Raw genomic sequence first — 15530 nt, forward strand, 5'->3', positions numbered from 1 at the left:
CTTCATATACCACCTGACACACATTTCTCGTCTTTCCCCCCCTGGCCACTTCCCAGTCCTCCTGTCCCTTCTGCACGTTCTGATAAACGGTCAAGATTATACTCATGATATCCATACATACTCTTAAGTTCTTCTGATACTCTTGACTTCTATACAGGGGCACTGTCCCCCATAGTGCTCTCCATACTTCTCTCTCTCCACTGTACGGACACTTCTTCTCATCCCTTCTTCCCCCTAATGACCCCGTGGCTTCCGGTTTACATGATCCGGGCGCGTAGGCCCTTTTCCCTTCTTTGAATGCCTCTAAATTTGATAACCATACCTCTATAGCCTTACAGAGCATCCTGGCTCTCAAATCCAAACTTGTCAAGTTGCTGGGATATCCATGTTTCCAGATCTCGCTCCTTTGTGCATCTATGGGGGCTTCGTTTTTGGTTGCTGTTTTCGTTAACTGACATAATTTCAGCGATTCAGGATCCTCGTGACACTCCTGCCCTCCAGAGGTGTGGTTTGTCAGTAGTTCGGTGATATAGTTACTAAAGTTCATCTTCCTGAACTTGTGTCCTACTACTTTCCCTTTTCTTATGTCGGTTGCTCCTGTCCTCTTAGATACGTCTCGCCCTTGTTGACAGTCACTTAGGAAGGCTCCCCCCCTGAAGGTTATACTGCTTAATTCTTCTTCTATTCTCCCACTCCTGACTCTCCAGGTGTTCGTCTGTAGAGCCCTCCGCTCCGAATTCCTCCTGTCTCTCGGTCCGGATTCTTCCTCGGACCTCAGGGCCGGATTGCTCCCTTTATCACTTCTTCCTCCTATCTTGGGTAAAAGGTCTCTCTCTCCTGCCCCTCCTGTCCCCTCCTCTTCTGGATCTCCCCCAAGCTCCTGTCATCTGCGTTCGCTCCTGCCCTCTACTACCTCTGCCCTGCTTGTTTTTCCCTGTGGGTCCTCTGGGTCCTCCTCCTTTTTGACATCCCTGGTCCCACTTCATTCTGTCCTGCCTCCGTCTGCCTCTGGCTTGGTCGGGGGAGGTCCCTTGGTTGTCGCCTGTTGCTCCATTGTTCGCTCTGTACTTTCTCCTGTTTCGTCGGCTGTACTCCTCCCCCTTCTATTTCGCCGGTCCATGCCCCCCCTCGTTGGGGACTATCTCCTTTCCCGTCCACTGTGATGTTGGGCTCTTCAAGCTCCCATAGCGCGTCGGCGTGCTCTTGCCTGTTTCCCACGTCTTTTATCTTCACTTCTGTTCCAGGGGCTTCTCTGTCTCCCTCAGTTTTGCAAATTCGCCTCCCTCGAGTGGTTTCTCTGGTGTCCATGCATCCTCACCATCATTGGTATTAGGCCCTCCTCCATGGTGGGAAGTTCCTTTGTGGGTGTTCTTCTACCGCTCCACGTTTTTTATGGATAGTTGCTTGCTTCTTCCTTGGATTCTTTCTGCCGCTTATGACTGATATTTTCCATGGTTTGGGTGTGCTCAGACGATTCGCGCTGGCTTCTGAAAGTACTCCTGGGTATCTTTCATGGAAAATCCCTGGCCTGGCAGATTCGGAAGGCGCCGCCTTATTCCTCCTTGTCCAATCTCTTATTTAGTTCGCCACATTTTGCGGGTTTCCTAGCTTGTTTCCGGTTTCTTGTTTTTCCCCTCTGGAATCTTATCCCGCCCCTCCTATCTCCATTTAGATTAGGGGTGCTGAGTCCCTACGTTCGCTTCTTTCCTAGTCGAATCCCTTGGCGGAAATTATCAGCTGTGTCCTTGTTTGTCATCCTCCCCTGTACCGCTTGGGGCCTGATTTCTGAACCCTCCCTCCCACCTGTCCTCCTGTTTGCTGGTCTTCCCCCCTCCCTCTCATTTGCTTACTATGAGGTTGCTCCGAGATGACTCTTAAGTCGCTGGGCTACAGCTTATTGGACAAGTACCTCAACTTCTCCTCCGTAATGTTGGGTTTGCGCTCACCATGGGTCATCAGGTGCCCTGTTTCTTTCTCTTACTTCCTTGTTCATTGCTTCCAAAGGCTTGAATACGGCCATTACGGATCCCCTCACACCCTCTCTCGTCCTGCCTCTTCTTTTCTTCTTCTGGGCCCGCTGGATTATATGGGCCGTTCCTACTTCTGTCCCTGTTTATTCTTTTTCAATCCCTCCTGTTGGACAATTGGTTCATTTGTTCCCCGATTGCCCTCCGGGGGGAGGTTACTCCTCTTCCTCCCTCGTCCTCCCCAAATTCCCCCTCTCTCTGGGTTGAGATCCGCCCTCGGCCCGCTCTTCGGGGTATTTTTATCAAACCTACTACTTCTCTGGGTCTTGCCTCTGGTCACTAAACTTCTGTTCTCGCCCCACTTCTTCTTTCAGATTTTTACTACACTCACCCTTTGCCGGTTCCCTTGTCCTTCACTCAGGCTCGCCGGTTCCGACCCCCTGCCCTTCCTCGACCAGACGCTCCGTCTCCGTGCGCCCGCTTGGGGCAGGTTCTGATTCGTCCCCGGCCGCTGTTATGTCCCTGGGGTTCCCCTTTTCTTTAGCTGCCTCCCACTTTGTCCCCGTGCGTCTACTATCGGACCCGCCCATCCATTCTAACGGTAGCAGTAGACACTAGTGGGAGTTCTTGCCTTGTTCTTTGTCTTTCCTTGTCCAGTTCCTTCTGGGCTTCTGATTCGCTCCCTTCATGTGTGCTGGTTCTGGGCGTTCCTTCCGGAGTTTACAATTCTGTTTTATCTTCTCTTGGGCGCCTCCTACTTCCAGAGTTCGCTTCCGTCACTTCTGCTTAATTTGCCGTTGGGTGTCCTTCTCGACCTTTTCCCTTTGTTGGGTTGCCTCTCGGTTTGTCTTCCTAGTCCTCTTAGCCTTGACACCTGCCCTTCAACTTCTTAGTGCTAAGGCTGGCCACAGATTTGGACGGGGTTCCTATTCTTTATTTATCCACTCTTGGTTTCTGAAACCCTCCCCTCGGTCCACTCTTAGAGTTCTCTCGGTTTCTGTCCTTTTACTTCTCCCTCCCTTTTCTTCTTCGGGCTTTAAGGCCTCCAGCTGGTGAGTCCTCCCGTGGCTCGTTCTTGAGGTTCGCGTGGTTTTGTTTTTGAGACTTCTATGGGCTTGACTTTTTTTTATCCTCGTCCAGGGTATCTTGCTGGTGACTTTTCTTCCGCTATGTTTCCTGGGAAGCGTGGCTCTCTTGGTTGTTCTGTCGCCGGGGGCTGCTTCTTTATTAGGCCATAGTTTATTCCTTAGGCGTTGTTCGTGTCCCCCTCAGGAGTTGCCGCAACCGCTTCGGTCCTTTTATTTGTTGTTCCTTTGGCCTGTGGGCACGTTCTTCTTACCCCACCTGACGATTTCTCATTAGTTGGTGGGTCATCCTCCTTTCTGCACCTTTCGCTTTTGTTCTAATTCTTTTGTTCGTCCTCTGCCCCCCTCGTCATTCTGGTCCTTACTTCTTCTCTCCCTCTGCATTTAATGTGTCATGCTTCTTTGGATGGTTTGTTTCTCGTTTGTATTTCCTGCTGTATTAAATCACCTTTACTATATCTTAGGCTTCAAGATTTTGCCATATCTCAACCGCCTTGTTCTGCGTACTAGTTAGTGGACCTGTTTCCCCTGAGTTTTTCTCTTTTCCTTCGGGGGTGGTTTCGTTGGTTGGTTTAGCACTGGTGTGGCTGTGCCAAGTTTTCCGTGGAGTGTAGTATTTGAACTGTCACTTGGGGGAATCCTTAGTCTTTTGGGGTTGCTGCCTAATTTTCAGGTTTAGGAGTGATAGATATTTTGTCCAGCCATTTTGACTTCATCAGGCGGCGGTCGAATTCGGCATAGGCTTTAAATACTCCATTCACTTTCTTAGGTTCCGTTTTCATCAGACATCCTTTCAATTTGCTCTGCGCTTGTATGTGTGAAGGTATCTTGATATTCATCACAATGCTTCTGACTTGGCTGCCTGTTCTTCGTAGGGGCTGCGTGTGCCATATTATTCCATTGCAACTTCCATCGACTCGGCTTGGCACTGTTTTGGTTTGTTATTCCTATAGTTTTTGCTTCTTATTTTTTTCTCACGAAAGAATATTGCCCTCCGGAATACGATTTCTGGTTGCCGTATGGTTCTATCTGAGAGGAGCGCCGTGTTTGTTTTTCCTCCGAGGTGCCCGATAACTTTTCTTGTAGCTTCCTCTTCCGTTTGGTCACCTGACGGGGGGTGGACTTCTTTTTCTCCGACTTTATACGTGTACTTCTTCGTGCTTTTTCCTTTTTCTCATCTATAAATATGATGATACCTCTGGTTATTGTGATTTCTTTTTCTCTTGTCGCTTTCTGATACATCTTTCCTCGCCCTCCTGTGTCATTCTTGATTCTTCTCCTTCCTTCTCTATGCTTTATTAGGACCTCGTCGGGGGCCTCTTTCTTAAGTCAAGGGGTGTTTTCTCACCATCAAAATTCTCTCTTGTTCATTAGGACTGGGGGTTTTCTCTGGTAGAATTCATTGGGGTGTGAGCGGATGATATATACTTCCTCCCTAGCAATTGTTTGGTCCCCGCTCTGGGGGCCCTTTCTCATCCAGATCCTCTGAATATACACACTCCGGCCGTTCATGCCAATTGACTTCTGTTTGGGTTGGGACATATTTGCCCATGTTTGAGATGGGGACTTGTCTGGTTGGTGTTTTTCCTGTTTTTTCCCTTGAGGCTTGTTTTGGGGGGGCCCTAGCTTCTGTCTTTGATGGATTCTGAATCTTGTGTGTTCATATTTCTTCGTTCCCTTATTACGATTGGGGATGCAGCGGAGGTTTTTTATAGCATGGTATTTTCTGACCATGGTGGGATTCTTCCCTCTTTTTAGGTCCTGGGTGTCTGCCGCTTCTTTTGCTTCGGAAAGACTGGCTTAACTCTATAGATTTTCTTGCAGTAATTATTTTTTGACTGTTTGCGAATCTTTTTTTCTTCTCTTGGTTTTTCCTTCTGACATCTGGGCGTGTTTTTTGGCGTCTTTGCTGAGGGTTTTACCACTATTTGTATCCTTGACCCGTGCTAGGCGTCATCGTATGGATATCCTCAACTTGTCCTTTGTTTGTGATGAGTCCCTGCCTCCTCCTTCTCCTATTAGATTTGGACTCCCTATTGTGGTGATGCAGCACCCTTTATGCACTCATTCCTTTTTCTTCTTCCCTGCCTTGTCCAGCGTCCGTTCCCCTGGTTCATATATATTCCCTCTTCCCCTTATATTTGTCGGAGCTAAGGACTTCCGCTTTCTTGTCTTGTTCTCTTTATCGGAGGTGGACATGATATTCCCCCTATTCCCTGGGCACTATTTCGCTGGGAGATTGTGACACGGATATTCGGTAGTCGCTTCAGCATTTCCTTATTGAAGCGCCAGCACAATGAGAATTCTTATCTGTCGGTCTTTCTTACTTGCATTTTGTCCTTTATCTATACTTGTATACTTTTAGTTTGTATTGTCGTTCTGACATTCTACCTTCCCATATTTGTATTATGTGTTCCTTTTGGATATTAGGTCGTTTGTTGTTGGGGTTCAATTCTACCCTGGAGCTTCCCTTCCTGCTGGTTCCTTCATCCCGCTTCTATTTTTTTGGGGCGTTGGGGGTCACTGAGCATTTTTTATCTTCTTGATTTCATACGCTCTCGTTGTGATTTTGCTTCTTCTTCCGGTTTGGGTTGGTACTCGTGTACCTTCTTTTTCCAGTCTGACTCCTGTGTGGGGTTTCAGTTGGCGGGGAGATTTCCTAAGTGTTCCCTTCCTTTCTACTTCTCTCATTCCCAAGATGTTTTAGGCGCGTGTATCTGGCTGGTTCTTCTGGTTTTTGAGTACATTCTCTTTTCCGAAGCCTTCCTCCTCCCCTTAATCTAATTTGTTTCTTTACCCTTGTGTCCCTTAGAGCTTCTTTTCCTAGGATTCTTGGTTTTTTTCGTTGTTGTAGTCGTCCTTTTATTTTTTGGTGCTGCTTGTCATCCCTGCCACTAGTCTGGCGCTGGAAAAATTCAGGTTTATATTTCCATTTAATCTTCACACTCCTCTGGTTTAGCATCCTCCCTTCGGCTGCTGGGGGTTCGCTCGCCTCTTTGTATCCTTGCTCTGGATGTTTCTGGCATTAGTCTGGTCAATTTTCTCCTATGGGGATTTCTTCGGTTTAGTACTTTCCGAGGATCCTTAATACTTCCTTTTGAAGTTCTCCCGTTAGGACAGGCTTCCCTCTTCCTTCCGTTTCCTCTGTCCTACACTTTAGGGTTTTTCCTTATAGTGTTATTTTATCCCTTCAATTATTTTCGTTGGGGGATTTAACTTTATTGACTTATCCACTTCTTCCCCCCCGTCTATATGGACTCAGTTGTTGTCAGGAGGTAGGGGCCCCGGGGTTAGAAATTTTCTGGTACTGTCTCATTGGTTGGTTCTCTATTCCGCTTCTGGTTTTTGTTTCCTTCTATGCTGCGCGATGGAAGCGGCCTTTTCAATAATATGGTCATCATTTGTCATGTTTTTTCCGGATCCCCCACTGTGGGGTGCCTCCTGGGATTTCATTTTTCCCTAAGTCTCCTTAGTTGTTAGGGTCAGGTCTTTTTTGTCCCTTTTCTATTTCGTCGCTAGCTTCTTTTTACTTGTCTCTGCTTTATACCATAACTCCTGCATGTTTCTTTGTTGATTTATGGATTATTCCACTTGTGCTACTCATTACTTGTCCCCTATATACATACATTTGTATATGATCCTATAATGGCCCTCCGCCATGTTGTTCCCGTGCGTTTTATCAGGTTCTGCATTTTTATTATTAGATATTCTCTTTTTCTAACTTTATACTTCACAGTTATCTAATATATCTTTTACTGAACTTTCCTTAACTTTTCTTTTTATATATATCTATTCTTAGTTATTCCACACCTCCTGGGGTTTCCTTCTGTTTCATTTCCTTTTGGCATATATACCAGTACTATTCTTATTGCAATTTTACCTGTAGTTTGGAGTTTGCCGATTCTTGTGTTCATTGTTCTAATAATTTATAATCCTGATTATTGTATTGTAGTTCTTTTTGCTCGCATTCTTCCATGCAAGGATACTTTCATTTCTACCCCTTCTTTAATCCCTTATGATTTACTTTTCCTTGTTCATCTGTGGGGTCTTTCCTCTCTCTCATCGTACTGTTCCTTGGGCTGTAGTCCCTGGTTACGTCATAATATATTATTGTATATTATCCATAGGGCTTATTCCTGCAGAGGTATACTTTTCCTAAAACTGGGATATTTTTCTTCTCTTGTTTTTCATATTTTTTCTTTCTGCTGATTCTTTCTGTTGCACTTTCTACTTTTTCTTCTTTTCTTATTAATTCCTGTATATTCATCATTCTCAATATGCCCTTAGTATGTCTCTCTCCATAGGTGTCGTTCTTCCCTATGCCCCATTAAACCCTGCTCAACGTCTATAGTTTTGTCCTTGCCTTTACTTCGTAGTCTCTCCCCGTTGCTTCTGTTTTTGTTTTCATTTTTCCCCCTTGGTCAGACTAGTTGTGTCTACTCATTGGCGCGTATGGCTTAATCTACTCTTTTATGGCGCAAATGTTATAGTCTTTTTTTCCCTCCTTCTGTTTGTTTGTTTGTTCCTTTCTGTTATCTTTTTGTTTCTTCTATAATATACACTATGTACTATCAGTAAATTCCTAACCATTATATGATGTTCCCCCGCTATTTTATATCCTCTTGCTTATCTACTTCTTAGCAGGTCACGATTGCTGTTTCCATAGAATCTCTCATGATAGGCTATATAGCAAAGAAAATATCATATAAGCCACAACAGTTTGTACCCAACCATTTATACAGCTATTCTTCTTCCACCTGGGGGTAAATGTATATTACGATAATGTATCTAAACATAAATAGTCCCCTGTTCATTCAGATGATCCCCACAAGAACTCACCAATAATTTCGAAAATTCGGGTTAATTAATCACGTGGAATAACACACAATAGGCTCATAAAACTATTTAACTCATTATTAAGGGAGGGAATTTTTCTATTACCTTCTATATTCTCATATAGCATTACACTTAAAACTCATATAAAAACTATATCATTGCCAAAATGATCATGTATTTATTGACTTCTTCTCATTTTTCAGAAGAATCTCATAACTCCATGGTGGTGTAAGACTCCTTCGTAGGACATGTTTTTATGTCAATAGGGGAATGTATTCATTGTATATGCTTATACTCCCTTATGCATAAAAGGGGTTATCAATACCACGTAACATTCTACATTCTCCTGTTGTGAATAAATAGACGCCCGTTATATCATCCTCTATAGTCCTAGATACGGACAAGAATGAAGTTACTGTAGGACTTATTATACTCCATGAACTCAGCACAGATTCAAGGTATTATCTTTCGTTATTCCTTTGTTTATATGTTAGAAAACAGGAAACCCTCGATTTCATATATCTATTTTGTCAGAGGGAAAGATCTGCTGCTCACATTATTCCTTATTTATCACCCCTACTGTGTTCCTGGGTTGTATGCTTTGGGTGTAGTGTTTAATCTTCATCCCTTGAGCATTTTTCCCCTTATCTTTTCTTCTCGTGTTGTCTCTTCTGTATGTATTAATTATGTACCTTCCCTTTTAGGCATTTCCACTTTGATCGTCATGTCTATATCCTCACTGGCTTCTGGTTTATTTATATGGAGTTACATATATCTCTCTTCGTTCTTCGAAGTAGATAATTTTCTCAAATATGTCAGTTGTATTCGTATATACATTCTATTATAGTCATCGGCTTTTATATAGGTGCTCCCTCCCTTTTTAGTTTAATGATTCTTTAATATCTTATGTGTATTCTTATTGTTCTGCTCACTTTATCCTCTTGGTGCGTTCCATGTTATTATTATTTCTAACTTTCCACGAGAAACAGCTCGTTCTATATAGTAGTATTCCTTTTATAATTTCCTATTCCTTTCTAGAGTATAAGCAGTTTAATCTTTCATTTTACATAATTGTTATATTCTAATAGTACCGCCTCGATTTCAAGTCTTGTTAAGAGGAAAATATTACAGATTAAGGCAGGTGTTCAAATCTTCCGTAATCATTGTTTCCTAATAGTCCCCGGATAATTATTGAATCTATATTACAATAATATTGAGAAGGAATAATCACAGTTCACGATGTATTACTGTACTTACCGTGCTACTTCGCCTATAAACAGTTCCTCCTATATATAAGCAACCTTGGTATGTTGAAACCCCTTTTAGTGATAGTATCCCTCAGTTCCTTATACAGCATGAATAGCTTTAGGATTTGTATATGCGTATTCTTGGAATGGAATTATTTTACAAGCCAGTGTATTGGTGAAATGGTATGATTTTTACAATTGCTGTTCTCCTCAAGGAATTCGACTCCCTAAACCTTTTTATTATCTTAAACAATTCTCCCTCTCACAAAGCACTGTTTTACATAGAATATTACCCTTGACAGAAGCTTATCCTCTAAACAGTTGTTGTAAGGCCGCTTCTTAGAGTTAATACAAATATACCGCAGGCATCTCGTATTTTCTATATATGTATAACGCTCAGCGATTGGAACCCCTCCAAGAATACCGCTGAATCCACTCTATTATCTCTTACTAAATATCTCGTTTTAAATTATGGTGCCGTCTTCTTTAAATCTTGACAACTCCACAATAGGGACTTCCCGGAGTTTCCTACTGTTTAGGCATTGCTACTTTAGAGAAATGTCTCCTTCTCACATACTTAATAATGGTCGCGAAGAATTTATTCCTTATATATTAGTCTCCCAAGGAAGTGTATATCCTCCGCCTCATTCTATTCTTCACATAATAGCACCCGTTTGCCTAACTTTTCCATATAAACGTATTCCAGTCATAGTCATAGAACGCGCACGATTATGTTCCTGATATCATGATTCCCCCTCGAGATATGTTATCTTCAGCCAATAATAGTCTACACATAAAAAAAACTGTAAAATATGAACCTCATGCAGAATAATATTCAGGAGAAATGTATACAGTACAAAAAATAATACTGGAGGTATAGACGCATGGTTCATAGAATAGGACTGTATGCTAAGCGTACATTGCACAGGCCCGTATTCCTGGGGGAAGCGATATTTTTTAAATAATACTACACATAAATCATTATTCCTCAATTAGTCACGTTCTCCAATTATTGGTATCTAAAACGTTATGTTATGAGGCCTTCACATAAAAGCATTCCTGCGACACTGTACATTACAAAAAACATTTCCGCTAGAATCCTTGCATAGTCCATATGCTAGTATTTTTGTTTCTATTGTATTACTCCGGCAATAATACATTCGGCACATCTATAGCGCTTACACCTGCGCGTAATTAATGGCTTCCTGTTTTCTTTAGAATGTAGCCCTCAATTCTTCACATAATACTATTTCATAGAGATCTATGCTCATCAATGACTGGTGTCGCCCAAAGAATATGAAACGAAAGTTGGAACACATATCCCGCAATTCACACACCTTTGCATTTTCGATGGGCATATTGTAGGAAAATCCCTATCCTTCAAAGGACGGTTCTTGAGAATACTGGTATCCCTCATACAATACTGTATTTTGAATATCATTGCACTCCACAGAATGCCACTTCTGATTTCTCCTTGTCTCTACATATCATATCAGTGCAGGGACAATAATTTCTTTCAAATGAAGGTGCTACAACCTCTGTGTTAGCTCTCAAATATTTTCCCTTCCTTACAATAACAGCATAAGCGGTAAACCTATACAATAATATTCCTGATACACCTGTATTCGTTACCAGCATTGACACTTTAGACACATTTGTCCAGTCTATATGATCTTACCGTTTATATAATAATACACCACATATATCTGTTTACTTCATAGGATGGTTTTATTCATACAATATCATCGTAGGCATGGATGACGGGTAAAGATAATGATACGGCATGCATGTTCATACACATTAAATGATAGTACTCCCGGTACAGTAGTATTCACTTCACAATGTTATTCTTAATATATCAATACTGCGCAAATGTCGCCACTATTCACATAATAGTACTCTGGGAATGATAACACTAGGAGCCAGTAAATAATTCGCACACAATACTACTTCACGCAAAGGTGTACACTTGATCGAGCGGTACTCCCCCAATAATGCAGTTCCACACATTATACGGCTGTTAATATAATAACACTCCAGGAAGTGTTATGAATTCCGGAATAGGGTGCTTTGCCTATAATAGAAGCATAAACAGTAGGCCATGATGTTCCACCTCTTTTAATAATTGTGCATGGGGGGTATCCAGAATCCCACCACTATTGTGCACTCCAAGACATCACACTAGGGATATATGAGGACACTCACAAAACTGCGCCGCAGATCATCCGTACGTTTTATACAATTATTCGCTTAAATGAACAGTACTCTGCAGATATCAGTATAGATCAACCATTAATACATTGATATAACAGTACTACGAGAATTTCTGCATTCGTCACCATGGGGGGGACACATGTATACTTCCTTGTCATCTACCCTTGTAGAATATGCATGCACTTCATAGAATATTACCCTACGAATAATGACACTCCTCCAAAATCACTATTCTTGACACTATAATACGGTTAACATTATAGTGGCCTTGGCATAGCTCTACTGTTTAGACAATATGATTCAAGGCCACCTGTGGGATTCGCAGAATCGCCCAAGTTATATCATCCAGCCATTAAACCAACATGACGACCCATCAAATAATGTTATTCCAAGGACAGTTGTACTCATCAGGAGAAACTATTCAGTACATAACATTAGTCCTTTTGAACTAACAAGGCAATTCACACATCCATGTGTCCTACACAAAGGTATCCTCTATACGGAGGTACTACGGCAATTTCCACACGTCGCGTAACGGTGGCATCTCCTCATACGGCACAAAGCTAAGTCATAAATTCTGCACCTCTCTCTACTTTACTTAATAATACCGGCTTAACTTTGCCACTCATCAAATGGCATGGTACAAGCCATATTAGGCATCTTTAGATATGAGTACTATACATACATCTGTAGTGTCCCCATAACAGTACTCCAAGTCATTAATACTCCTTCAGCAAATATCCTGTTCAAATGGAAGTATTATCCACACAATAGTACTTTAAACAGGACCGTACTTTCTGTATTAACCTACTCTATCAAAGAATCGTACTCCAAGGCTAATCTTACTCATAAAGGGAAAACAATTGACACATCATGCTTTCGTCTGTATAATAGCACTCAAGGTGATCCATATAGCTCGACTACTAATACTTTCATAGAACAGTACTATGGGGACTTCTGGACTCCTCACCATTTAGTATCTACAGGCATCAGTAGATTCTAGACAATTGTTATACTGGAATATGTATAGACTTCACAGAAAATTGTTATTCATATAATGAAAGCATAAGCTCGGAATCTTTTACATACACTAGTACATGGACAACAGTATTCGTCACATAATAGTAGTAGACGTATATCCGCGTGCATCACTACCAAGGAAAATCCACACCAGTATTGTACAAGTAATGGTACCCCAAGTGTATATCATGTGTTCAAATACCAATAGAATAACCATGTTACAATTCTCCACACGTAAATATTACGAACTCTTGGGTAGGTTCCATATAAAGTGACACTGGAGGATATCCGTACCCCTTACGTAGAAGTACTCCTTATATATGTCTCCTCCAAGCGGTTTCCAAGGTTCGAACGATTTAGTTGTTCGTACAGTATCTGAATACTCTCTGAACGCGCATATAATACTACGGCTGGTACACCATTATATTTCACAAGCATGGACACTTGCGACATCTTGCAGCAACTTACACAGTTGTACCCTTTATATAAGATTACAGCACGTATATCTGTGAACTTCATCCAATGATTTCATTCATATAATACTATTCCTGAGACACACATACAAGCTAGAAATAATGATACCCCCTTCATGTCAGTACTATTTAAATCATATTACTCCGGCCACAGTAGTACTCATCCCCACAATGTTATTGTTGACATATCAATACTTCGCACACGAGTGGAGTATTAACCTGACGATACTCTGGGAATATCAATACTTGAAGTTAAGAAATTATTCTCACACAAGGCTAATCTAAGGATATCCCTACCCTTGGTAAACCGGGGCTGCTAAAGTCATGAATCTTCACGCAATACACCACTCTTAAAATAATAATACTTCAAGGACTGCTACAAGTTCCACACAGTAGTTTTGTGCGTATAATAGAAGCCAAAATCCTGGGCCTTGAACTTGGCATCCTTCAGATAGTTGTGCTTCAGGGACATCCAGAATCTGCACACAATTGTTGTCCGTAAATGACAGTACTACACACATATTAGTATACTCACAAAATATGGTTTCCGATTATGCATACTACCTACCGAGGTATTCTATTCAGAAAACAATGCAGAACAGATATTACAACAGGGCAACCATTAGTACCATTATATGACGATACTACGACAACTTCTTTAATCATGGCCATTGAAAATCCATACATATCCGTGCTGTACACGCGTGAATTCTGCTTCAATATGCATACACTCTGCGGAATAGTGCTCTCCAAATAATGACACTCGTAGACTATCAATATTCCACACACAGAAGTAGAGTTTACATCTTAGTACGATTCGCACCATAGTGCTATTGAGATAATGGTGTCGCCAACATTCTTTAGGGGTTGTACAATCCTGTACTTCATATAATTGGGCCATTAAACTTAAATCTAGACCCTTCACATAATAATACTCCAAAAACAGGCAGGCTCATATAGGCACACCATTCGGTACATTAACCGTAACACTCTTCAAAGGTGGGAACACTGAACAGGTACACGCGGTTCACACTATAGTAACGTCAATATAAAGCTATTACGGGAATGGTTATACCCTCCATGATGTAACTCTCTGAATAGGATAAGACATTATGCCATATATTTTATGCGCTTGAACATACATTACTCGAAGTACTGATTTAAGTTTGTGACGCTTCGAATAGGAATGTACCAGGCATCTTAGCACTTTGCGGATATGAATACGGCATATAGTCAAGTACTCTTCAGTTAATGATACTTCGAGTCATCGATACTCCTATACAACTGTGCACTTCAGATGAAGGTATTATCCCGACAACAGTATTGTTAACAGAACGGTATTACTTTTACACGTCTACTCTCCAAAGAATAGTACCCCACACATTGTCCTACTAATGAAGCTACATAAGGGCACAGACAATGCTATCCGTAGCACAATAGCACTCCTGGAATATCAATACTCAGGACAAGAAACTGCTTTTAACATCATCATACTTTCGCAGTAACAATACTCTTTATGTAATAGTATTACAGATGACGTCTACCATTTACGCAATCCCGCACATGATGTAATGAAGTCATTAAACTTACGTAAAAACACTTGACCTTCACATAATCCAAGGATAAGCTTCTTCCTCGAGATACATCTCTTCCTATATAACAGTATTTTTTTTCAAATAACAGTGCATTTGAAAAATTAAAAAACTCGACATAGAAGTATCCTTCACATAAAAATAATACCGGAGCTTGTTCACTCTTCATACCATAGCTCTCCGCAAATGATAGAAGATTAAGCCACATATGTCCTATCACCAATACACCACTTAATACGACTGTATTCACTTCTACACCATCCAGATAGCGGTGTACCAAGCACGTCAGATATCTCCAGATAGGAGTACTATACATACGTCTGTACTTTCCTCATATTGACATTGCAAATCCTGAGGATTCACTAACATATTGTGTTATTTAAATAGAAGTATTATCCACACAACAATAATTGAAATATGACGCAATTCGTCATATACACATACTCTTCCATAAAACAGTACTTCGAATATAATAATATTAATCATGGCACAACCCATAATGGTGACGCTTAGTATGATAGCATTATAGGTCATGCAAATAGTTCAACTACTAGCACCTTCATATAACGATAACATGAGAATCTCAAGATCGCGGACTATTGAGTATTCAGACACTTTAGTACGGTTTAGGCGACAGTTGTAGAATATTCATGCACTTCACATAACACTACTACAGGTGCATCCCGGCGCTGCGCAGGCGTCAGAAGCGCATACAAGTATCCTACAAAGAACAGTACACCAAGCGGGCTTGTGCTGCTGATGTAACGAACCGATAAGCATGTCAGTACTTTGAACATATAACTACTACAGGAACGTCAGTAGCTTTCGTACAATAACACTCCAGGAAATCCTTATTCTTGACGCAAACTTCCTCCTTCATTTAACAGTGTTATCCAGGTAACACGGCTATCCACCTAATAGTACTCCATGAAAATCATCATTTCTAAAGCAATAATAGAGCAGGATAAAGGTGCCATCCACTACATCCGTATATTATTCATGTTTGTTAATGTTACCATATCCGTATGGTCATGATATCTACACTTCACATAGGTGGCCATCCTCATAATAGCCGAAGTAAGGGAATATTTTCATA

At 41.4% G+C, this 15530-nt stretch overlaps 3 protein-coding genes across 3 annotated transcripts; all 3 read right to left on the reverse strand.

Annotated features, from left to right (window-relative positions):
* Positions 1-88: 88 nt before the first annotated feature.
* On the reverse strand, positions 89-547 carry C922_05584 (hypothetical protein; the record flags this gene model as incomplete). The annotated part of the gene is made up of 1 exon (XM_008821155.1): positions 89-547. A coding segment is annotated over one exon (459 nt), but the record flags the coding sequence as incomplete, so codon positions are not given.
* Positions 548-3714: 3167 nt separating this feature from the next.
* C922_05585 (hypothetical protein) lies at positions 3715-4786 on the reverse strand (the record flags this gene model as incomplete). Its single annotated transcript, XM_008821156.1, has 3 exons — positions 3715-3919; positions 4056-4375; positions 4481-4786. The coding sequence occupies 3 exons, from the start codon at positions 4784-4786 to the stop codon at positions 3715-3717; spliced, it is 831 nt and encodes a 276-aa protein (XP_008819378.1).
* Positions 4787-5116: 330 nt separating this feature from the next.
* C922_05586 (hypothetical protein) lies at positions 5117-6014 on the reverse strand (the record flags this gene model as incomplete). The annotated part of the gene is made up of 4 exons (XM_008821157.1): positions 5117-5232; positions 5444-5549; positions 5659-5679; positions 5850-6014. 4 exons carry the CDS (start codon positions 6012-6014, stop codon positions 5117-5119), a joined length of 408 nt encoding a protein of 135 aa, XP_008819379.1.
* Between the last annotated feature and the right edge of the window lie 9516 nt (positions 6015-15530).

This window comes from Plasmodium inui (genome assembly GCF_000524495.1).
Source record: "Plasmodium inui San Antonio 1 unplaced genomic scaffold supercont1.104, whole genome shotgun sequence".
In the NCBI taxonomy this organism is placed as follows: Eukaryota; Apicomplexa; class Aconoidasida; order Haemosporida; family Plasmodiidae; genus Plasmodium; species Plasmodium inui.